The 25911-nt window shown below is 38.2% G+C and overlaps 1 protein-coding gene across 1 annotated transcript in view; it reads left to right on the plus strand.

Annotated features, from left to right (window-relative positions):
- The window catches only part of LOC128648620 (pyrethroid hydrolase Ces2e), a 117423-nt gene that overhangs the window by 52394 nt on the left and 39118 nt on the right, over positions 1 to 25911 (plus strand). Inside the window, exons 5-8 of the mRNA XM_053701400.1 lie at positions 4077 to 4230; positions 8076 to 8189; positions 8447 to 8542; positions 13031 to 13171. Coding sequence (XP_053557375.1) covers positions 4077 to 4230; positions 8076 to 8189; positions 8447 to 8542; positions 13031 to 13171 — 505 coding nt within the window. The remainder of the gene's footprint in view (positions 1 to 4076; positions 4231 to 8075; positions 8190 to 8446; positions 8543 to 13030; positions 13172 to 25911) is intronic.

A 25911-nucleotide genomic window follows, 5' to 3' on the forward strand; every position in this document is an offset into this window, starting at 1 on the left:
GGTGTAGGGAGAGCAGGTTATAGGGCAAAAGAGCTGTTTACTTTGGGGCAAAGCCCCGCAAAAGGCCCTTTTAAGGGCTGGTAATAGAAATTATTACTTTAGGGATATTAGATTAGGGGTTAATAATATTAATATAGCTGGCGGCGGTATAGGGGGATTAGATTAGGGGTTAATAATTTTTATATAGGTGGCGGCGGTGTAAGGGGTTCACATTAGGGGATAGATAAGGTAGATGGCGGCGGTTTTAGGGGTTCACATTAGGGGATAGATAAGATAGATGGTGGCGGTTTTAGGGGTTCACATTAGGGGATAGATCAGTTAGATGGTGGCGGTTTTAGGGGCTCACAGTAGGGGGTTAGTTTATGTAGATGGTGGCGGGGTCCGGGAGCGGCGGTTTAGGGGTTAAATACTTTATTAGGGATTGCGGCGGGGGACTGCGGTTGACAGGTAGATAGACATTGCGCATGCATTAGGTGTTAGGTTTTATTTAGCAGATCGCGGTTGACAGGTAGATAGACATTGCGCATGCATTAGGTGTTAGGTTTTATTTAGCAGGTAGTTTAGGGAGTTACGGGGCTCCAATACTCAGCGTAAGGCTTCTTACGGCTGCTTTTTGTGGTGAGGTGAAAATGGAGTAAGATTTATACGCTTATATTGGATACCAAACTGCGCGGGTTTGGTATACCTGCCTATGGCCCAAAAAACTACGGGCGACGGCAGAAATATACGGGCGTAACTTCTAGGTTACGCCGTATATAGGATACCAAACCCGCACAGATTTTGGCGTCGCCGGCTTTTGGGGGCGACGATTTATATTGGATCGAGCCCTAAATGTGTAGTTTAAAACTAACTGCAAGAAAATAGAAATGTTTCTGCACGCAAATGTGAAGGGTCAGATTTCGTATTACTGAACACAAATCTAATATCAGGAATGGATATGCAAAATCACCAGTAGCCTGTCATTTCAAGGAGGCCAGACATTCAGTGAGATTCCAAAAATTTAAGCATCTACCAATAGATAGACGAGGGGATTGTGACGACCAAGGTTAACCAACCCTGCGCCGGTCACTTGTTTGGCACAGAAAGGGTTATCAGACCCCTTCAACTGTCACTACTCTGTCACAGTGTAGCCACTCCAGGCAAGCCTGCGACTTAGCTCAGTGGGTGCAAGGGTTAACAACACTCTCTAGTCTGTACTAGACATAAAAGAAATGCCCAGGGGGCGTGCCCTAACAGCGGCTTAGTGAAGTCGCATCTTTCTGAAGCTCCAGGAGATTAGATAATATTCCACTGAATATTGTCAAATAACTACAGCAATTATCACTACTACAGTAGCTCATGAGCCTCTGAGCGACACAAGATACCATATTAATTTACTTTGCTGTATATATGACCCAAGGGAAGGAAAAGGACATTTGAGGCCTGTCGCAGCGGCGACTATACAGGCAGCGTTCCCCCCCCGGACCTCCGGGTTATTTGACAAGAACTGACTATACATCAAAGCCGCACCAGGAATTGCAGCACCGTTTTTGGAAGCTTATAAGATAAACTGTTTCCCTATCTGAGTTAAGCCACCAAACTACGATACCACGCAATACAGAGATGGATGACTTCATGGCAGACATGTGGGAGGAGGACCTATCAATTTCACAAGATCCAGTGCTCCTTAGGCTGGAAATGATCTTTAAACCTTTAATAGACAAAGCGCCTACGGAGCAAGATCTCTTTCTACTGATGAGCAGAGTTGGGCCAGAACAACCAAAGGCACCGGCACCTCAGCAGCATGCTCATTCGGGGTTCTGCCCCTCCTCAAGGCCCGGGAGGGCAGCTCAACCCGAAATACTGAGGGCAGATTTTTGGACTTCTTCAGCCGTCGGATGATGGATGTCTAGCCCCCGCTTGGGCTTGGATGAAGATTTCGGAGCCTGGAACGATCGGTGATACCTGGCATGGTGAAGACAAGGTAGGAAGATCTTCAGGGGCTTAGTGTTAGGTTTATTTAAGGGGGGTTTGGGTTAGATTAGGGGTATGTGGGTGGTGGGTTGTAATGTTGGGGGGGTATTGTATGTTTTTTTTTACAGGCAAAAGAGCTGAATTCTTTGGGGCATGCCCCGCAAAGGGCCTTTTTCAGGGCTGGTAAGGTAAAAGAGCTTTGAACTTTTTTAATTTAGAATAGGGTAGGGCATTTTTTTATTTTGGGGGTCTTTGTTATTTTATTAGGGGGCTTAGAGTAGGTGTAATTAGTTTAAAATTGTTGTAATATTTTTCTAATGTTTGTAAATATTTTTTTATTTTTTGTAACTTAGTTCTTTTTTATTTTTGTACTTTAGTTAGTTTATTTAATTGTATTTATTTGTAGATATTGTATTTAATTAATTTATTGATAGTGTAGTGTTAGGTTTAATTGTAGATAATTGTAGGTATTTTATTTAATTAATTTATTGCTAGTGTAGTGTTAGGTTTAATTGTAACTTAGGTTAGGATTTATTTTACAGGTAATTTTGTAATTATTTTAACTAGGTAGCTATTAAATAGTTATTAACTATTTAATAGCTATTGTACCTGGTTAAAATAATTACAAAGTTGCCTGTAAAATAAATATTAATCCTAAAATAGCTAAGATATAATTATAATTTATATTGTAGCTATATTAGGATTTATTTTAAAGGTAAGTATTTAGATTTAAATAGGAATAATTTATTTAATAAGACTTAATTTATTTTGTTAGATACAAATTATATTTAATTTAGGGGGTGTTAGTGTTAGGGTTAGAATTAGCTTAAGGGGTTAAACAATTTATTAGAGTAGCGGTGAGCTCCGATCGGCAGATTAGGGGTTAATACTTGAAGTTAGCTGTCGGTGATGTTAGGGAGGGCAGATTAGGGGTTAATACTATTTATTATAGGGTTATTGAGGCGGGAGTGAGGCGGATTAGGGGTTAATACATTTATTATACTAGCGGTGAGCTCCGGTCGGCAGATTAGGGGTTAATAATTGTAGGTAGCTGACGGCGACGTTGTGGGGGGCAGATTAGGGGTTAATAAATATAATATAGGGGTCGGCGGTGTTAGGGGCAGCAGATTAGGGGTACATAGGGATAACGTAGTTAGCGGCGGTATACGGAGCGGCAGATTAGGGGTTAAAAAATTTAAATATAGTGGCGGCGATGTGGGGGGACCTCAGTTTAGGGGTACATAGGTAGTTTATGGGTGTTAGTGTACTTTAGAGCACAGTAGTTAAGAGCTTTATGAACCGCAGTTAGCCCAGAAAGCTCTTAACTACTGACTTTTTTCTGCGGCTGGAGTTTTGTCGTTAGAGTTCTAACGCTCACTTCAGACACGACTCTAAATACCAGCATTAGAAAGATCCCATTGAAAAGATAGGATACGCAATTGACGTAAGGGGATCTGCGGTATGGAAAAGTTGCGGCTGAAAAGTGAGCGTTAGACCCTTTAATGACTGGCTCCAAATACCAGAGGGCGGTAAAAACCAGCGTTAGGAGCCTCTAACGCTGGTTTTGACGGCTACCGCCCAACTCTAAATCTAGGCCTAAATTTGTTAATTGCTGACATAATACAAGACCCATTGGTGCTCTTAGTAGCTACAGTATTTAAAATGCTGGTACACTTACAATATCTAGCTATGCTTCACATGAATGTGCAGAGAAAAATGTTAACACTGAAAAATTTATATCTTTTACTAGAAGCATTTTTGCCAATATATCTATATTGCAAATATGTTTCTATTCAAAGATTGAATTAATCTATGTGCATTTAAGTTTTGACTGTAATATCCCTTTAATGCAAGTATTCAATGTCTTCTGTTTGATTTTAATGAGAGACAAAATTAGCCAAGCTGACATTTTTCCATCTGATTGCAGCTCTCTCTACTACACTGATATTGTCGTATTTTGTGTATTTTATTTTAATCAGGTAGCATTTTATGGTTGCACATTTTGTACTAGATGACTACATAAAGTTATATTAGTATCTCTTATAATTTGTTGGAAGAAAATGTAAACAAAAAAACTAAATAAAAACCTCTCCATGAGCTCTCTCTAATTATTTCCCTTTTAGTTCTGGTGATGAGCAAGCACGGGGAAACTTTGGGTTTTTGGATCAAGTTGCTGCTTTACAGTGGGTTCAAGAAAATATTGAGAACTTTGGAGGTGACCCACAGTCTGTTACTATATTTGGTGAATCTGCTGGTGGTGTGAGTGTTGCTGCACTTGTAAGTTTTAATTACTTCTTCTCTTTAAGACTGCACAAACCTAGATCTGTCAGTTTTATCAGGAATTGTAGAGGTTAACCACTCTGTGCTGGTCTTCAGAAATTCTGGCTTGAGCAGGGTATAGATATGACAGTTAGTAAACATGAACAGTTCATATGTGTTTACTGTAAACATTGGCCTCCACTTATCATGTAGTGTGCAGACAATGTTACCAGCTGGCAACTGCTTGTCACATGGGCCAGGGCCTAACACCTCTAGGGTGGAGGAGAGGTTTGGAAGCATTGGTATCACAACTGCTGCTTACTATGATTAAACCTGCAACACATAGCCTCCAAAGCTGCCTCCACAATTGTATAACTGGAGCCAATGTATTAAGTATAAACCTGGTTTAATATTAAAAAAACATAAAAGTGAGTTTGAAATGCTCAAAATAGTAGCATATACCTGTATCTGAGTAATGTAAAAAACAGAATCATTTTTTTTAATGAAAACAAATTGTAAACAGGTGACTTTCAATTACATTGTTGTTCATTTTAAACTGTTATGTCAATCATTTGACTGCATATTATTATTAATACTGTAGAACCTCATTTTAATTCATAGGAAAACATTACATCCTCTTATCTCTTTTTTTGCTGTGGCACGCATGAACATTTAAATGAGTTATCCTGCTCAATTTAAGGCTGCAATATTTTGGGTTTATTTTAATTGAGAGGGACAGTGAGAAGTAGGAATGGTGAGAGGTGGCGAGGAGCGGTAGTGGAGGTTTAAGGGATATAGAGGTGGGTAGTGAGATGGGAGTGGTAGAGGCATGACAGAGAAGAGTGCAAGATTATGAAAAGAATGCGGTGAGAAAGGATTATGTGCATGAGTGTGAGTATATTTTGAGTAAAGGATAATTGAGGAGGAGGGGAGAGAGGGGAGAAGGTCAATCCAGAATGGGGGAGATAAAGTATTAGGTAGGGTGTGAGAAAGAAAAATAAAAAAAAAAGATTAAACATCAAACAAAACTATACAAAGAAATACATGGTGAAACAGACCTCTTTTAATCTAAGCAGTCAGGCAGGGTATGAGGAGGAGTTAGAATTTCAGCAGCTCCAACATAACGACTCACATTCTCCCCACATACTCCCTGATAGGCATAGGGGCCCCAAGTTTAAAAATGATAAAATGTATGTTTAAACTGAGGTGTAATTAAACACTCTATAGACTTATTAGCTGCACCAGAAATAACAGTTCTGTGGGCTTAGATTAGAGAGGTTTGTAGTAACATAGTAGAAGAGGTTGAAAAAAGATTGGTACATCAAGTTCAACCTTTATACAAATCTAATATACTTACAAAAAAGCTCCAGTTGAGCTTAAATTAATCCCACTAAAAGTGACCCATTTAATACAAGGAATCATATCCATGAATTCTGTTTCTAGCCAGAAATGTAGCAAAACTATTTTTAAATGTATCTAGGGTATTCACTACCTCCTTTGGTAATGAATTCCACAATTTTATTGCGCTTAGGGTGAAAAAACGTTTCCGTTGCACGAGATTAAATCTCCTTTCCTCCAACCTGAAATTGTGACCTCTTGTCACAAACAATTTTTTTGGAATAAGCAGAGCTTCTCTCATCTCTGTATATGGAACTTGAAAATATTTAAATAAAATAATCATGTCACCTCTCAAGCACCTTTTTTCTAGAGAAAACAGACCAAGTTTGGCTAGCCTCTCCTCATAGCTTACATTCTCCATTCCCCTTATTATCTTTGTGACCCTTCTCTGAACTTTTTCTAGTTCTGCAATGCCCCCAGAACTGCACTCAATACTCAAGGTGAGGTTTTACCAGGGATTTATATAGTGACAGAATTATGCTTTCCTCCCTTGAATCAATTCCTCTTTTAATACATGCTAGAATCTTAGTCTTTGAAACCGCTGCGCTGCATTGTGCACCCATCTTTAGCTTGTTATCTATTACTACTCCCAAATGCCTTTTCTCCTCTGTTTGGCTAAGTCTTGTCCCATTTAGATAATACATTGCCTGCTTATTTTTACTCCCAAAATGTAGAACCTTGCATTTTCCCGTATTAAATCTCATTTTCTATTTACCTGCCCATACTAATTTTTGCAGATCCCTTTGTAACGAAAGTTCATCCTGCTCTGACCTAATAACCTTACTTAACTTAGTATCATCTGCAAAAATAGAGATGTCACTATTTAATCCTTGCTCCAAGTCATTAACAAAAATATTAAAAAGAACTGGGCCCAGTACTGATCCCTGGGGGACTCCACTGATTACCTTTGTCCAATCTGAGTATGATCCATTTACTACTACTCTTTGCTCCTTATCTTTTAATCAGTTATTTATCCATGAGCTAACATTATCAGCTATTCCTAGCCCCTTAATTTTGTGCAATAATTTCTTATGGGGCACTGTATTGAATGCCTTTGCAAAATCTAAGTATATGGCATCAACTGATTCCCCTTTATCTATATTTTTACTTATTTCCTCATAGAATTTAATTAGATTAGTTTGACAAGATCTATTTCTCATAAAAACAAGCTGATTTTAACTCATAATCGTGTTTACTCAAATATGTTTATCAATACAATCCCTTATAATCCCTTCAAATATCTTACCCACTATTGATGTCAGACTAACTGGTCTATAGCTTCCTGGATCAGCCCTACTTTCCTTTTTGAAGAGTGGCACCACATCAGCTTTACGCCAATTCTGGGGTACCATGCCTGAGGATAATGAGTCTTGAAAAATTAAGAATAGAGGTTTGTCTATAGGTTTGTCTATAACAGTGCCAAGTTCCCTTAGCACCCGTGAGGGTATTCCGTCTGGGCCTGGAGTTTTATTTACCTTAATATTATCCAGTTTTTTTTTTATATCCTCTAAACATAACCTAGTTAATGGTATGGGCTGGCATGTTCTAGTTTGTTCCAAAGTATCATCCAATGGTTCCTCTCTTGTGTATACTGAAGAAAAAAAACTGGTTTAGTACCTCAGCTTTCTCCTTGTCACTGTTAATCATGCAACCCTCCATGCATTTTAATGTACCTAAATTGTCCTTCTTAGTGGGAAAAAAAACATCTACTTTCAAAATAAATATATTTTAGCATTTAAAAACAGTTCTTTTGTTGCACAAATTGCTTTATTTTGCATTATAGAGACATTCTTCTCCAAAATCCTATTAAAGGGACAGTAAAGTCAAAATTAAATCTTAATTAGAGCATAAAATGGTAAACAAAGTTCCAATGTATTTCTATTATCAATTTAGTTCTCTTGACATTCTTTGTTTAACAGCAATCCTAGATAAGCTCAGGAGCATGCCTGTGTTTCTTTAGCCATCTGGCAGCAGCGTTCATATCTTTTATAGCAATGTTATACATAGCAGAAAACACTGCTACCATATAATGCTAAAGACATGTGCACACTCCTAAACTCCCTTCAGCCTACCTAGCATTACTCTTCAACAAAGGATACCAAGTAAACAAAGACAAATTTGAGCTAAAAAGAACTAAATTGGAAAGTTGTTTACAGTTGCACACTATTTTAAATTTAAATTTAAATTTGGCCTCACTGTCCCTTTAAGTATTGTAAATCTTATCAACTCACCATTGATGTGGCCAATTAGGGACAGATTTAAATGAGCAATGAACAAGTGCATTTTGCATGAAACATGACTGCCAGCTGAACCTCTGTTTCCTTTCACTTACGCTTTGTGTTCCTGCGCCATGTTTTTAAATAATTATTACCATCAATCAGTTGGTTTTAATGTATTGCTGTTAATGTCCCAGGTGGTAGATTGTCCTAAATATTTCATTCTTGTTTTTTTATTTCCAAATTAAGGTTTTATCCCCTTTATCCAAAGGCTTGTTCCACCGGGCAATATCTGAGAGTGGAGTAGCATTAATGCCTGGTCTAGTCAGCATTAAAGCAGATGACATGAATTTTATTAAAAATGTAAGTTTTTTCTTTGTTTCATTCTATACAGTTCTATTTTACATTGGTCTCCTCATCCATTTTATGTCCTTATTCCAATGTTTCATTTCTTTGTAATAAAATATTTGCTAAGCTAATTGTTATATCTTCAGCTATATTTATAAAAATATATAATTACCAAAAAATGTACATAAAAAAAGTAAATTCTGCTAGATAGGTGTTAAGGGTTTTTCTTTGAGTACTTTTTAATTAACATTTTATATTTATATTTTTTGCAGATTGTTGCTAATATATCTGGATGTGATTCAGCTGAAGTGCTGGACTGTTTGAAGAGGAAATCACAAGAGGAGATTCTGGCAATTACTAAATCAATAGTACTGTACATAACATTGGTTACTAGTAAATAATGAATCTTGGATGAAAAAGCTGTTCAGGGTCACTATCAGGCCACACTAAGGTTTAACAATTAACTCTCTTGTCTGCCTATAAAAGGAATAAAAAGATTCAATTTTACTGCCACCCCCACACTCATATACCTCTAATTGCTGCCACCACCAGGACAATTCAATGGGGAGTCATTATTTACCCCAATTAGGTTTGGGCAAATGTTTTGCAACATTCAAAAAATTGAAACGAATTTTAACACATTCGTTCGTTCGAAATTTCAAATGTTTGAACATTTGTTTAATGAAATAGTATTTCTAATGTTTTCTATAAATGTAATGCTCAATTTGAATTTTTCTAATAATTCAATTCGAATTATGCAATATTCAAATTCAAAACATTCAAATCTATATATTTTTAATAGTATTTCTAATGCGCTCTTTAAATGTAATATTCTAATTATACAGTATTTAAAATAGAAACATTCACTGATATATTTGTATCTATTATGTATCAATTTACTAAATTCCCTACAACATGAACTATTGAACTTCTGAATAGTATTTGTAAAATCAAAAGTTACGTTCGAAATTTCGGATGTGGATATTTGATTTCATTATGAACATTCGGAAACTAAAGTAACATTCGATTACCGAATTTTCATGGATTTTCATTCTTATCAACATTCGATTGTCAAAAACGAATGTCCAGAGGATTATTCATTCTACCAAACAAATTACACTTTCAGCACATTCACCCATCCCTACCCCAAACTAATATATTAAAACCAAGAAACCCAAACTGGCAAAAATCTATATAAAACAGGCACAATACTGCTATACTTCTACTATTACTTCTGTAATGTTGTGTAAATGTATATCCTAATAACTGGATATTTATTTTGAGAAACAAAAGCTACTTTTATAAAACTAAATTAAGCAAAACAAACAAAAATGTATACTCCAATATATATATATACTAGTCCTAAAGCCCGTTCACACGGGCCATTTTTTGCAGTACAGCGGTCCCACCCCTTGTGCTCTCTCCTTCCCCCTCTCTTATACTCTCTCTCTCCCCATCTCTTTTGAGCTCTCTCTCCCACCTCTCTTTTGAGCTCTCTCTCCCCCCTCTCTTTTGAGCTCTCTCTCCCCCCTCTCTTTTGAGCTCTCTCTCCCCCCTCTCTTTTGAGCTCTCTCTCTCCCCCCTCTCTTTTGAGCTCTCTCCCCCCTCTCTTTTGCGCTCTCTCTCTCTCCCCCTCTCTTTTGCGCTCTCTTTCTCCCCCTCTTTTGCGCTCTCTCCTCCTCTCTTTTGCTCTCTCTCTCTCCCCCATTTCTTTTGTACTATCTCTACCCCTCTCTTTTTGAGCTCTCTCTCTCCCCCATCTCTTTTGTGCTCTCTCTCCCCCTTTCTTTTGAGCTCTCTCTCTCCCCCATCGATTTTGCGCTCTCTCTCACCCTCTCTTTGAGCTCTCTCTCCCCCCTCTCTCTCTCTCCCCTCCTCCCTCTCTCTCCCCCTCTCTCTCCCCTCTCTTTTGTGCTCTCTCTCTCTCCCCCTCTTTTGCTCTCTCTCCCCCCTCTCTTTTGCGCTCACTCTCTCCCCCTCTCTTTTGCGCTCTCTCTCTCCCCCTCTCTTTTGCGCTCTCTCCCCCCTCTCTTTTGTGCTCTCCCCCCTCTCTTTTGCGTGCTCTCCCCCTCTCTTTTGTGCTCTCTCTCTTTCCCCTCTCTTTTGTGCTCTCTCTCTCCCCCCTCTCTTTTGCGCTCTCTCCCCCTCTCTTTTGCTCTCTCTCTCTCCCCCGTCCCTTTTGTGCTCTCTCTCCCCTCTCTTTTGAGCTCTCTCTCTCCCCCATCTCTTTTGCGCTCTCTCTCCCACTCTCTTTTGAGCTCTCTCTCTCCCCCTCCTCTCTCTCTCCCTCCCCTCTCTCTCCCCCCCTCCTCTCTCTCCCTCCCCTCTCTCTCCCCCCCTCCTCTCTCTCTCTCCACCCCCTCCTCTCTCTCTCTCCACCCCCTCCTCTCTCTCTCTCTCCCCACCTCCTCTCTCTCTCTTCCCCCTCTCCTCTCTCTCTCCCCTCATCTCCTCTCTCTCTCTCTCTCTCTCTCTCTCCCCTCCTCTCTCTCTCTCTCTTTCTCCCCTCCTCTCTATCTCTCTCCCCTCTCTATCTCGCGACCGTGCCCCGGCCATGCCCCCTTCACGACCATTCACACCTGACCACGCCCCCTTCACGCCGACCATGTCCCCGCTCATGCCCGGCCATGCCCACTTCTGCCGCAGATGAGCTAGGGAGTAGGACTCAAAGGCCAGGTGTGTTTGTCCTCGTGCTGTCTCTACTGTGCATGACAGCTTCGGACAAACACACTTGGCCTTTTATATAATAGGATACGTATATATATATTTTTATATATATATATATTTATTTATATATATATTTATATATATATATATATATATATATATATATAGGTGGATCGAGCTGTAAGATGTTCTGTAGCTGACCATTTAACAGCTCCTTAAATTTAGTTCACTCATGGGAATGGAGTTCACTGGCAGCAATAATACTATATTAACAAGTAAAGGAGATGAAAATGCATAATTATAGTAGTTTGTAAAATATATTTTTTTTACCTTTTTTCCAGTTCAGCTCAATGTCCCTGGAACGCCCTGATAAAGGGGCAGTGCTACAATACTCTGTTACCCCACCCCGTGGCCAATCAAAATTCTTTAGTAAATTATATGCTAAAACAGTGAACCTCAAATGGGCACACTATATGTATTTCTATGTATGAGATATTTTATCTGCACTCAACTCAATTAGTTGCAGCTGTCTGCAGTCTCTGTGTTGCAGCATCAAGATATTATACATTGTTTCAGTTTGCATACATACTTTATTATATCCCGTGATCAGTGAGGTTAGCAGTTGGTAAATAGTAATATTATGCTTCAGAGCTGCATCTAACAAACCTATCAATATACCTGAGCTCTTTTGTGGAATTATTCATTTACTATATCTTCTGCTGTATCAGCATTATAGGCAAAAGGCTAGTGGAAGAGTGATCTGTGAACAAGTAAAGGAATTCCTGCTATGCAAAAGGAGGCTTTGCTATCACTGTACTCAGGCGCACTATATAGAGATTTATAGACAAGCTGTAAGTCCTCTCATATAATTCGGATTAATGGCACTGAGTAAACTAAATAGCAACAGAGAGTGAGAAGTGTGTGTCAGGTAATATTTACTGTTTAAATGCAGAACATATTTAAGGTGGATCATTAATGAGAGAGACAAGCTTTATCTCATGACTGCTGCCCTTTTGCTAAAATGAAGATTGAAACTGAAGCCTCAGTACAATGCTAAGCTTATTCTGCTGAAAAAAAGCACCAGCACAAAAAAAATGCTCACTGCTCAACACGGATGCTGGGGGCTGGAGCATGTGCTTTGCACTGAAGGCAGGGGAACCAGAGTGGCTGCACAGCCAAAAAATATTTAAAAGGGTATAGGTAACATAATAGAAAATCTGAGATTTCAAAAAATTATTTACAGACAAAGAAAATGATGTTTATTGTAAGCTCAGCACTGCTATGCCAGCAATTTCTTTTAAATCATTCTTAATGTGGGTAAATTGTCCCTTTAACCTTTTACAATCTATGCGTCTGTACCTTGAGCAGTTTCATTAGTTTGTAGCATAAGGATTGACCTTCTTATCTGAACAGTAACCTGACTATGATGATAAAGTAATGAAACATGCTGATAAAGGTAGTGATAGTATCAATGACAAGATAGATTATAATGATGTGTCATGTTTTGTTTACATTTGGACTGTTTTTTTTACATTGTACATAATTGTTCCATGCCTTGGTTGCACTCTCTTTGCCATTTTCTGCTGCATCCTATTCACATGCGTTTTGTGGCACAAAATTGGCCCCTATTTATGATATGTTTTTTTTTTTAAAGGGACACAAAACCCAAAAAAATGAAAACCCCAAAAAATGATTTCATTATTGAGATAGAGCATACCATTTTAAACAACTTTCCAATTTACTTTAATTATCTAATTTGCCTAGTGCATCCTTTGATGAAAAGAAAACCTAGGTAGGCTCAGTAGCTGGGAGCAAGCTGCTGATTGGTGGCTGCACATATATGCCTATTGTGATCAGCTTACTAATGTGTTCAGCTAACTCCCAGTAGTGCCTTGCTGCTCCTTCAATAAAGGATACCAAGAGAATGTAGCTTGTTTAGTGAATTATATTCAGGCAAATTTTGAAAACAAATCAGATAATTTTGTGTCATTTTCAGGAAGTAAAGATTTTGAGTTTCAGAGGTATTAATGGCAGATGCCTTTGAAGAAGTGTTTACCGCTGGAAAAACACTGACAGTGCAGAAATTTTAAAATATATTGCTATTGAATATGAAAATATTTTCTTTTAAGGAAACAGTGCATGTTGTTTTAATGTCCAAACTGTAAAATTGCTTTACCTTTTTTCTTCAGGAAATGGGAACTATACCTGCTTGTGTAGACGGGGTGTTTTTTCCGAAAAGTCCAGAGCAGATTTTAATTCACAAAGAAATTAACCGTGTCCCCTTTATTATTGGAGTTAACAATCATGAATTTGGATGGATTATTCCACAGGCAAGAAAATATATATATTAATAATAAACAGTAAGGTCATTTTTCCTGTGACGTCTTATACATTATGTAGCTTTTGTTTATATTTAAAGTTTCCTGATTCACCCAGCAGTACAATTTAGGCATCAATCTGACTTGAATACACATTTTAGTTTATTGATGCTTATATTAAAATTGCTACTTCGGTCTATTTATTTGAAATGGTTCACACTGTGAGGTAAATATCAATATATGCAGATGCCCACTTCAAGATAGCAAAGTAAAGGGACATGTTGCTCAAAATAAATTCTCCTTTTTTTCTGATGCAAATGTGAGTAAGGAAAAGTATACTGATACTTACCTTTGTTTAAAACTAGGATAAAGTGACCAGAGTAATTGATCTGTGAGCTACTACATACAGCAACATTATCAGTGCTTAGTGCACCAGTATTCACTACACCTTCTCAGAGAGTCAGCAGTAGGTTGTATGACACAAATGAAGTATTCCCAGGCACAATACACACCACTGCAAGCTCTCTGAGTTTGAATACTGGTGCACAGGCCCTTACATAATATGTGCATATGCCCCTAAAAAACAGTAATAACATTTACTAGAAGAGTTTTTGCTAATGGAAGTATATTGCAAAAATGCTTCTATTTAAATCTAAAATGCACCCATGCTCATTTCGTTGCGGCCATGCTCAATTTTGAATTTTCCATCCCTTTAAGCATTACAGTTTCTCTAGAAAACATTTTCCCGAGACAGCTGCTTTTATGTTCATAGGAGAAATATCATCAAGTAATTTCTGTGAAATGCTTTTTTTGCTTTACTGTTCCATGTAACGAACTACAATTTTTATTTTTTTTGTCTGCTATGGATTAAATCAAACAAAGTTACAGTCTACTAAAACACATATTGCTGTATTAGCCAATCGCCTTTTCACTGTTAAAACATATGGGCCTAGATGAAAGTGGAGGTCTACTGATAGAGCTGTACTATGCATATTGCGGCCCTGTGCACAATCTGAAATGAAGTCAAAGGTAAAATAGTTTTAAATGAGAACTTTAGGGAGGCCAATTTTTTTTTATCATGCCCTATACTTTTAATGGATAGTACTGGCTGTCCTAACATTGCTCATATTACAAGCAGTGAGCTATGTACATATAGCTTTTGAGCCGTTCACGGTCCAACACCTCGTTATATAAGATATTACTTTATATCAATGTTGAAACATTTTATCAATAAAAAACACACACATATACACACATATATATATATATATATATATATATATATATATATATATATATATATATACCAATTTGTATTCCATCCTGCACTCACTGGACTTATAAACAAGGAGTTCTTCATTCGTCCAGTGGGTGCAGAATTAAAAACAAATTTATTATTGTTTCCTGACACCCTGGCTGATGTAAATGAAGGTGAGAGTGCAAATTATATATACAGAAAACATAGGGTTGATGCACAAGCTATAAACTAATGTATAGTGTGTTCAAATGTACTATACAAAAAGCCCCACGCTTCCTTAAATAGCAGTTAAGCATCCATATCTGATGGAGTAAACAGTTTAACTGGTAAACAGGCTAAAGTTCTGTGAACAATACCAAAACAGCTGTATCAGCTCAAGCTCTTAGGCAAGTGGTTGCAAGGAAAGTTCAACACATCCCAAAATGCTCTGACACAAATGCGGTAGTGGACCTAAACACGAGCAGCCTGTGCTCTGACAGTAGAAAACTGTGCCCACTTACCGCTCTTCAGTCAGAATGCTCAATTCGTCGGATCCCCGGCTTCCAGAGGGCTGCCTCTGCCACACTCAGCGCTGATGCATGCTCCAAGGAGTGTGTTGATCACGTGGTTGTGTTTAAGCCAATCACTGGTCCGGAAAAATTATGTTCTCAGCTGCTAGAGAATCAGTATGCTCCCTTCACCTCGGGGCGCCTGGACAATAGGTAACTTCAAAATAGAAAGAAGCTCAGAGGCAAAGATCCGTGAAATAAAGATAAGTCTTTATTTTTCCATAAACATTCCAGGAGGGTCTTCAGTAAACGCAGTAAAACATCACAAGAGTACTGAACGTTAACACGTTTTGGATAAGGAGCCATAATCATAACTAAAACAGAACACTTGCGTAACCTATTTAAAAGAAATACTAGAATCTGATTGGCCATTAATTAGCTAAATGACGTGTGTCTAAACTGAGGAGTAAAAGTTAACCCTATAAATTTCTATGCTGCCTGTGACAGAGTGAGAATCTTCATCTATCATAAATACAGTCCCTAATATGCAATAATTAGAAAATTCAAAAGTAATTACATATGCTTGAATTAATACGGAACATAGTGTGAACCTTAGACAAAGGAAGATGTCTAGGGGGATAAATGATGTGAGAGTTATGCCCATCCAGTACAATATATTGAATGTAAAAAGGGGATGAATAGATTACTTGGGACTTAACTAAGAGGGTCTGTTGATATTACATCACATAAATGGAATAAGAACTATGTAAATGTTTCCATGTGTAAGAAGCTCACAAAGCAAAAACAGTATTCACTTAGCTAAAAAAAAAAAAAAAAAAAGTGCAAAGAATGCTTACATATTCATAGAATATATAATAAATAAAGCTACGTAAACCATTCTACCATTCCTAAAAGGTTGCTGATCACATGTGCATATATCACATCAGACTGTATAGTCCACATCAAAATATGTGTAGGTGATGTGTTAGACACCTAAGGATAGCTTAACCAATAAGATAAAATAAGGTAAAGCGTGTATATATATATATATATACAGGGAGTGCAAATTATTAGGCAAATGAGTATTTTGACCACATCATCCTCTTTATGCATGTTGTCTTACTCCAAGCTGTATAGGCTCGAAAGCCTACTACCAATTAAGCATATTAGGTGATGTGCATCTCTGTAATGAGAAGGGGTGTGGTCTAATGACATCAACACCCTATATCAGGTGTGCATAATTATTAGGCAACTTCCTTTCCTTTGGCAAAATGGGTCAAAAGAAGGACTTGACAGGCTCAGAAAAGTCAAAAATAGTGAGATATCTTGCAGAGGGATGCAGCACTCTTAAAATTGCAAAGCTTCTGAAGCGTGATCATCGAACAATCAAGCGTTTCATTCAAAATAGTCAACAGGGTCGCAAGAAGTGTGTGGAAAAACCAAGGCGCAAAATAACTGTCCATGAACTGAGAAAAGTCAAGCGTGCAGCTGCCAAGATGCCACTTGCCACCAGTTTGGCCATATTTCAGAGCTGCAACATCACTGGAGTGCCCAAAAGCAATACTCAGAGACATGGCCAAGGTAAGAAAGGCTGAAAGACGACCACCACTGAACAAGACACACAAGCTGAAACGTCAAGACTGGGCCAAGAAATATCTCAAGACTGATTTTTCTAAGGTTTTATGGACTGATGAAATGAGAGTGAGTCTTGATGGGCCAGATGGATGGGCCCGTGGCTGGATTGGTAAAGGGCAGAGAGCTCCAGTCCGACTCAGACGCCAGCAAGGTGGAGGTGGAGTACTGGTTTGGGCTGGTATCATCAAAGATGAGCTTGTGGGGCCTTTTCGGGTTGAGGATGGAGTCAAGCTCAACTCCCAGTCCTACTGTCAGTTTCTGGAAGACACCTTCTTCAAGCAGTGGTACAGGAAGAAGTCTGCATCCTTCAAGAAAAACATGATTTTCATGCAGGACAATGCTCCATCACACGCGTCCAAGTACTCCACAGCGTGGCTGGCAAGAAAGGGTATAAAAGAAGAAAATCTAATGACATGGCCTCCTTGTTCACCTGATCTGAACCCCATTGAGAACCTGTGGTCCATCATCAAATGTGAGATTTACAAGGAGGGAAAACAGTACACCTCTCTGAACAGTGTCTGGGAGGCTGTGGTTGCTGCTGCACGCAATGTTGATGGTGAACAGATCAAAACACTGACAGAATCCATGGATGGCAGGCTTTTGAGTGTCCTTGCAAAGAAAGGTGGCTATATTGGTCACTGATTTGATTTTGTTTTGTTTTTGAATGTCAGAAATGTATATTTGTGAATGTTGAGATGTTATATTGGTTTCACTGGTAAAAATAAATAATTGAAATGGGTATATATTTGTTTTTTGTTAAGTTGCCTAATAATTATGCACAGTAATAGTCACCTGCACACACAGATATCCCCCTAAAATAGCTATAACTAAAAACAAACTAAAAACTACTTCCAAAACTATTCAGCTTTGATATTAATGAGTTTTTTGGGTTCATTGAGAACATGGTTGTTGTTCAATAATAAAATTAATCCTCAAAAATACAACTTGCCTAATAATTCTGCACTCCCTGTATATATATATATATATATATATATATATATATATATATATATATATATATATATATACACATGTGCATACAATAAGGATTATATATACCTACAAAAGGAGAAATCTCAGCAAATTGTTATTAAGCATATGAGTTGATACAAAACCAGGTATAGAAACATGTATAGAAAACACATAATACCTATTTCCAATAATTAATTATGTCATACTCAGAGTTAAGTCCCCTGGGAACTCTGGTCTGTAATTTAAACACCCAGAGCATTTCTCTCTTTCCCAGTGCTTTATTTCTATCTCCACCTCTTGGGGTGGGGTTGACCTGTTCTATGACTTGCCACCTGAACATATCATTCTTTTTGAGATGGACATTTTTAAAATGTTTAACCAAGGGAGTAGTAGCCGCTCCTATTTTATGGTAAATGGTTACGTATCATTGTATTCACATAATTGGTAGTGAGTCCAATATACTGTAGATGACATTCGGTACAGATAATCTGGTAGATGACATAGGAGGATGTACAGTTGAGGCAGGAGGTGATTTGAAATTCGTCTCCAGTGACTTCTGAATGAAAAGTATCAGAAAAAATGCAAAATTCACATGGTCTGCACCTGGTCCTGCCACACCTGTACACCCCCTATGTCTCAGCCATGAGCCAGTATCTTCCTTAACAACAGCTGGTAGTTCTGAAGGTGATAAGTAATTACCAATGATTTTAGTATGTCTATAGGAGCACCGCAGGCCCCTATCAACACTATCCACCAAATTGTCGTCTGCTGCGAGTAAAATAAAGTGTTTATTGACAATACTACATATCTGTTTGAATTGGTCACTGTGAGATATGTAACAAAAGTAACCTGTGCTGAACTTGTTCTTGATGTAGTATAACTGATGTTGAATCATCTAGTAGTGTGGTTCTTTCAGTTTGATCCACCTGTATCTGTGCCCTATTAATGACATGTCTAGGGTATCCTCTTTCCTGTAATCTTTCCCTCATTTCTTTACATTGCTTAGCATAAGCTGTTTCCTCTGTACAGTTTCTTTTAACCCGTATAAGTTATCCTTTTGCTACTGCAAAGGGAACATGCTGGGGATGGCAGCTTTTATCATGTAAAAGGGTGTTTTTGGTGATTGGCTTCCTATAGAGATCCACACTGATATGACCATCCTCATTGCCAGTCAGGGTGATATCTAAATAGTAATAGACATCTTGTGGGTCTCAAAGGTAAACTTTAGATTGACTCTTTTATCATTAATGTACAGGATAAATTCTTTCAGATTAGACATCGGTCCCTGCAATATAAACAACAAATCGTCAATATAGCATCTGTACCACACTATATCGCCTTTGAAGGCATTTCCATCCCCATAGATGTGGGACAGCTCCCACCAACCCATATACAGGTTGGCATAGGAGGGGGGAAATTTTGCCCCATAGCTGTCCCACATCCCTGGAGATAAAATCTGCCCTCAAATCAGAAATAATTGTGGGTTAACGTCATGACCCTCAACACATAACTCACAAATTTAACAGTAAAATTGGAGTAGTTGTTCAAAAAGAAGGCCACAGCCTCTATGCCCTTATTATGGGGATAGATGAGTAGAGGGCTGTGACGTCCATAGTCACCCAATTGTATGTGTTAATGTCCAAGATGAAATTTTCCATTTGATGGACAACATCTTTTGTGTCCCTCACATAGCTATGGAGAGAAAACACAAACGGGCAGAGTATAGCATCCAACCATTCAGATAGATGCTCTGAGAGGGAACAAATTCCGCTAACTATGGGATTTCCTTGCATGTTAGAAAGTGACTTGTGCACCTTTGCAAGATGGTGGAAGATGGGCACTACTGGATGTTCCACTAAGAGATAGTCATGTGTCACTCTATCAAAGTGCCCATCCTCCAAACCATCATCCAAACTATCTATCTCTTAGTGGAACATCTGTACTGGATTTATCCAGTATCATGACTATCTCTTTGTGGAACATCTGGTAGTGCCCACCTTCCACCATCTTCCAAAGGTTCACAAGTCACTTTCTAACATACAGGGATGTCCCATAGTTAGCGGAATTGGTTCCCTCTCAGAGCATCTATCTGAATGGTTGGATGCTATACTCTGCCCGTTTGTGTTTTCTCTCCATAGCTATGTGAGGGACACAAAAGATGTTGTCCATCAAATTTCATCTGGGACACTAACACATACAATTGGGTGACTATGGACGTCACGGCCCTCTACTCATCTATCCCCCATAATAAGGGTATAGAGGCTGTGGCCTTCTTTTTGAACAACTACTCCAATTTTATTGTTAAAATTGTGAGTTATGTGTTGAGGGTCGTGACGCTCCTGTTAACCCACAATTATTTCCAATTTAGAGCAGATTTTATCTCCAGGGATGTGGGACAGCTATGGGGCAAAAATTGCCCCCTCCCATGCCAACCTGTATAAGGGTTGGTGGGAGCTGTCCCACATCTACGGGGATGGAAATGCCTTCAAAGGCGATATAGCGAGGTACAGATGCTATATTGACGATTTGTTGTTTATATGGCAGGGACCCATGTCTAATCTGGAAGAATTTATCCAGTACATTAATGATAACAGAGTTAATCTAAACTTTACCTTTGAGACCCACAATATGTCTAACTATTTAGATATCACCCTTACTGGCAATGAGGATGGCCATATCAGTGTAGATCTCTATAGGAAGCCAATCACCAAAAACACTGTCTTACATGCTAAAAGCTGCCATCCCCAGCATGTTCACTTTGCAGTAGCAAAGGGACAACTTATACGGGTTAAAAGAAACTGTACAGAGGAAACAGCTTATGTATTGTTAAGCAATGTAAAGAAATGAGGGAAAGATTACAGGAAAGAGGATACCCTTGTAATAGGGCACAGATACAGGTAGGGCACAGATACAGGTGGATCAAACTAAAAGAACCAAAGTAATAGGTGATTCAAAATCAGTTATACTACATCAAGAACAAATTCAGCACAAGGTTACTTTTGTTACAGATCACAGTGACCAATACAAACAGATATGTAGTATTGTCAATAAACACTTTCATTTACTCGCAGCAGACGACAATTTGGTGGATAGTGTTGATAGGGGCCTGCAGTGCTCCTATAGACGTAGTAAAACCATTGATAATTACTTATCACCTTCAGAACTCCCAGCTATAGTTAAGGAAGATACTCAGAGTTAAGTCCCCTGGGAACTCTGGTCTGTAATTTAAACACCCAGAGCATTTCTCTCTTTCCCAGTGCTTTATTTCTATCTCCACCTCTTGGGGTGGGGTTGACCTGTTCTATGACTTGCCACCTGAACATATCATTCTTTTTGAGATGGACATTTTTAAAATGTTTAACCAAGGGAGTAGTAGCCGCTCCTATTTTATGGTAAATGGTTACGTATCATTGTATTCACATAATTGGTAGTGAGTCCAATATACTGTAGATGACATTCGGTACAGATAATCTGGTAGATGACATAGGAGGATGTACAGTTGAGGCAGGAGGTGATTTGAAATTCGTCTCCAGTGACTTCTGAATGAAAAGTATCAGAAAAAATGCAAAATTCACATGGTCTGCACCTGGTCCTGCCACACCTGTACACCCCCTATGTCTCAGCCATGAGCCAGTATCTTCCTTAACAATAGCTGGTAGTTCTGAAGGTGATAAGTAATTACCAATGATTTTAGTATGTCTATAGGAGCACCGCAGGCCCCTATCAACACTATCCACCAAATTGTCGTCTGCTGCGAGTAAAAGAAAGTGTTTATTGACAATACTACATATCTGTTTGAATTGGTCACTGTGAGATATGTAACAAAAGTAACCTGTGCTGAACTTGTTCTTGATGTAGTATAACTGATGTTGAATCATCTAGTAGTGTGGTTCTTTCAGTTTGATCCACCTGTATCTGTGCCCTATTAATGACATGTCTAGGGTATCCTCTTTCCTGTAATCTTTCCCTCATTTCTTTACATTGCTTAACATAAGCTGTTTCCTCTGTACAGTTTCTTTTAACCCGTATAAGTTATCCCTTTGCTACTGCAAAGGGAACATGCTGGGGATGGCAGCTTTTATCATGTAAAAGGGTGTTTTTGGTGATTGGCTTCCTATAGAGATCCACACTGATATGACCATCCTCATTGCCAGTCAGGGTGATATCTAAATAGTAATAGACATCTTGTGGGTCTCAAAGGTAAACTTTAGATTGACTCTTTTATCATTATTCTATAAGAGTAGGGGGCGCCCTAAATTGCAATTATAACAGTGGTAAGATGTAATCCTATTATATACTGATTTCTAGCAATCAGATCAGAACAATCAAATGTAAGATACAATAGAAAAAAAGAATATCATAAAAAATATTAAATAATAAATAATAAGATATAATGCCACAAAAAATAGTGTGACAATTTATTCAACAAGTGAGGGACACTTGATATTAGTTGTAACAGTTCAGATTACTTAGTAGAAAGTCACTGTGTGGAGGACAGATATTATAGAGGCAGCAATCTGTAGAGAATCCGGCCGGGATCCCAAGAAGATGATCTACAAAACATAAGAGAGACAGATGCGCCACATGGCCCAATATTGTTTGTTCAGCGGGGTAGATATATTCTAGTGGTATCAATATTAACTCACAATCTAGGAAGCACTCCAGTTAGTGCAGCAGGAGCAGTCTGGGATTAATCACAGTCACCCAGCAGACCGACCTCTAGGGCAAAATAGTATGTTTCTGTGATGGAAATACAAGCAAAAACAAAAGTGCCTATATGGCCTAGTACTGTTTGAACCAGAGGATGGTGTTATGTATATTTGAAAATATACTCACAATTTGTATAGCATCTTCATTGATGCTAATCAGGCAGGAAGGGATCAATACAGTCACCCAACAGACTATGGCAGGTTCTCACAGCAGGCAGAGCAGCAGAGCTCCCAAGGATCAGGTTAGGTCCAAATGATACACAATAGCAAGTGTTTGAATAAAAAGTTGATACTTTACTTGATAAAACAAATAAAAACAAGCGACGCGTTTCTCAGCACACAGGCTGTTTCCTCAGGCTTATAAAATGTAACTAAAACACTTGCTATTTATAACAAACAATTGTAACAACCTAATTAGGCACACATGTTTAGGGGAGTGACAGAGAGCAAACCCCTATGGTAACATCCTATCACAATTTGCTATGATGAGTGGTAAATACGATACAGTAAATAACTAACTTAACATAACCTTCTAATACAATAAAATTCTCAGAGATCATACATGTTTTATCTCTTATTAATATATCAAATGCACACAGATTAGGAGATCCTATTGGGCACCACCTGACCTAGTGACGATTTTATGATTCCCTATGCGATTTTAATGATGATACTTATATAAGTTTATTTTATTAGGCCGTGTAAGCTAAGAGAATTTGTAATTGTCATTAAGATATTTTACCTTGATCTTGTGTAAATACCGATGTTTGTTTGTGTTTAATTCCTTATCGGCGTTCCCTAATGGAGTCTGCGCATGCGTGTGCACTCATCTATTGGTCATTACATGGCAGGAGCGCATGCGTGTAATGAAGTAGGCACATTGGGTCTAGCCAATGAGACAGAATCCAGCCTTGGGCCAATCAAATCGTGATATCCCATCATGTGATGTGCCCAATTTAGTCACTAGAATGTGTATTATAGATCGGAGCTACGGATAGCAGGTCCAATCCACGACATTGGAGGCTGTCAAATACTAGTTAACACTAAAGTCCGTGCGTTCATGTAGGGCTAAAATGTACAGGTCAAAGATATATAATCCGTGATCCGTGATATTCAGTGACTACTATATTTATCGAGTCACTGATCACATGACAAACTCATAATAGCAACCAGTCAGCGGTATTGTAACCAATCAAATTAATAAATAACTATTGTGTGTCGGTAGGGAACAAGGTCTGTAAAGAGGTGTCAAATGTTGTTGATATAAATGTTGGAGAGCGGCACACGCTCACCATAAGGCTCCAGATTGTTGAGCATAATACAATGTTAAATTAACATGTTTGTTCCTAACCATCAAACTCAATGACAGCATTAATGACAATTTAATTCTTTGAAGTCAGAATGCTATTAAACTATAATGTGGACATGAGAGTGAAGTGAAATGTATAATGAGTGTTTATAACAAGTGAAAATTGTAACTCAAATGACCATTCCTAAATAAATGCAAATCATGCAAGTATTCCCTAATAGCCTGCTATTAGATGATAAATTTAGTAAGCTACATTTTTGAAAATTGTATAAGACATGTTGGAAACAGAGTTGTTTAAATAGCAGGTATAAACATATTATAAAAATGGGTTATTCCTAATAAATATTAAGAACACTAAAGTGATAATAGTGACTAAAGTGAACCATATAGATTCTCATGGTGCCATGGTGTAGGGGCATTACTAATAAGTGATGGGGACTAAAGTGTATAAATGTAACTAGAGTTGGTGATAGTAACTATAGTAAAGTGTTCGAACTAATGTAGGTAAGCTTTAAGCTAATAGGTGTTAAATGTTAATATTTTGTTAACACCCTTCTAGTGAATATTATAATGCTTAAATATAAATGCACTAACAATCAGTTAATTTTATACATAATAATTTATGGAAAACCTAATAATAGGTGAAAATATATGTGGATTGTGTGTCAAAAATGAACAATAATAGTGAGAAAATAGAAAAACAGAATAAAAAAAGAGTAAAAAAGTTAGGATAGAGATGACCCTATTAGATTAATTAGTAAGTTGAAACATAGAAATCTAAAGGCCAGGGTTATCAGACTTGCAATAATAGAGAAGAAATCGGTCCTATTTGGGCAGTTCCAGCTATATCTTGAGCCTGAATAGATTACTGGGTTCACATAGTCAGATATTAAATGCAGCTAAATCTACACATTCGTTAAGCCCATCTGGTGCCAACGTGTGTAATTTATGTATCCAGTAGGTCTCCCTACGACGCAAACTGAGGAATGGATTATGACTATTCCGAGAGATTTGCTCAATAGGTATTATTGATAGTGTTTTTGCACTGCCTTTGTGTGCAAAAGCACAATGTCTCGAAAGGCTGTGCTTCAGATATTTTCTCTTAATGTTGTAAGTGTGTTCACTTTCAACTTTTATCATTAATGTACTGGATAAATTCTTTCAGATTAGACATCGGTCCCTGCCATATAAACAACAAATCGTCAATATAGCATCTGTACCACACTATATCGCCTTTGAAGGCATTTCCATCCCCATAGATGTGGGACAGCTCCCACCAACCCATATACAGGTTGGCATAGGAGGGGGGAAATTTTGCCCCATAGCTGTCCCACATCCCTGGAGATAAAATCTGCCCTCAAATCAGAAATAATTGTGGGTTAACGTCATGACCCTCAACACATAACTCACAAATTTAACAGTAAAATTGGAGTAGTTGTTCAAAAAGAAGGCCACAGCCTCTATGCCCTTATTATGGGGATAGATGAGTAGAGGGCTGTGACGTCCATAGTCACCCAATTGTATGTGTTAATGTCCAAGATGAAATTTTCCATTTGATGGACAACATCTTTTGTGTCCCTCACATAGCTATGGAGAGAAAACACAAACGGGCAGAGTATAGCATCCAACCATTCAGATAGATGCTCTGAGAGGGAACAAATTCCGCTAACTATGGGATTTCCTTGTATGTTAGAAAGTGACTTGTGCACCTTTGCAAGATGGTGGAAGATGGGCACTACTGGATGTTCCACTAAGAGATAGTCATGTGTCGCTCTATCAAAGTACCCATCCTCCAAACCATCATCCAAAAGTGACCTGAGTTCCAAAAGAAAACATCTTGTGGGATCAGTATCCAAACATTTGTAATTGTTAGGATCCCCTAATTGGCAGAGTGCTTCCCCAATATAGTCTGCCCTATCCAGAACGACTACTGAGCCTCCTTTGTCGGCTGAACGTATGACTATTTCCTTTTTGTCTTGTATCTCTTTAAGAGCTAACCTTTCCTTTCTAGACAAGTTAAACCCTTTCATAACTTTCTCCCTTGAACCAGTAGAAAGTTTGGGTAAGTCTCCTTCAACACGTTTGTAGACGGTCTCTAATATGTTACCCCTGCTTTGTATCGGGTAAAATTCTGACGGTCTCTTGAAACCGCTAAACTGTTCAACTTTTTTAGTTTCTTCATTATAGTTGCTCTGTCTTGTCCATGTGTCCAGTGTGGTTATGTCACAAACTTCTCTAAAATCCAAGGATGTTGTTTTTGGTGTACGGTGGATATTATCAGAAAAAGTCACTTGCCTCACATCATGTTCATTATCCTGCATTTGGCTATTAAAATGTTTATTTAAGGTCAGATTTCTTATTAGCCTGTTAATATCTAACAT

Source organism: Bombina bombina, chromosome 1, assembly GCF_027579735.1.
Source record: "Bombina bombina isolate aBomBom1 chromosome 1, aBomBom1.pri, whole genome shotgun sequence".
Taxonomy (NCBI): domain Eukaryota; kingdom Metazoa; phylum Chordata; class Amphibia; order Anura; family Bombinatoridae; genus Bombina; species Bombina bombina.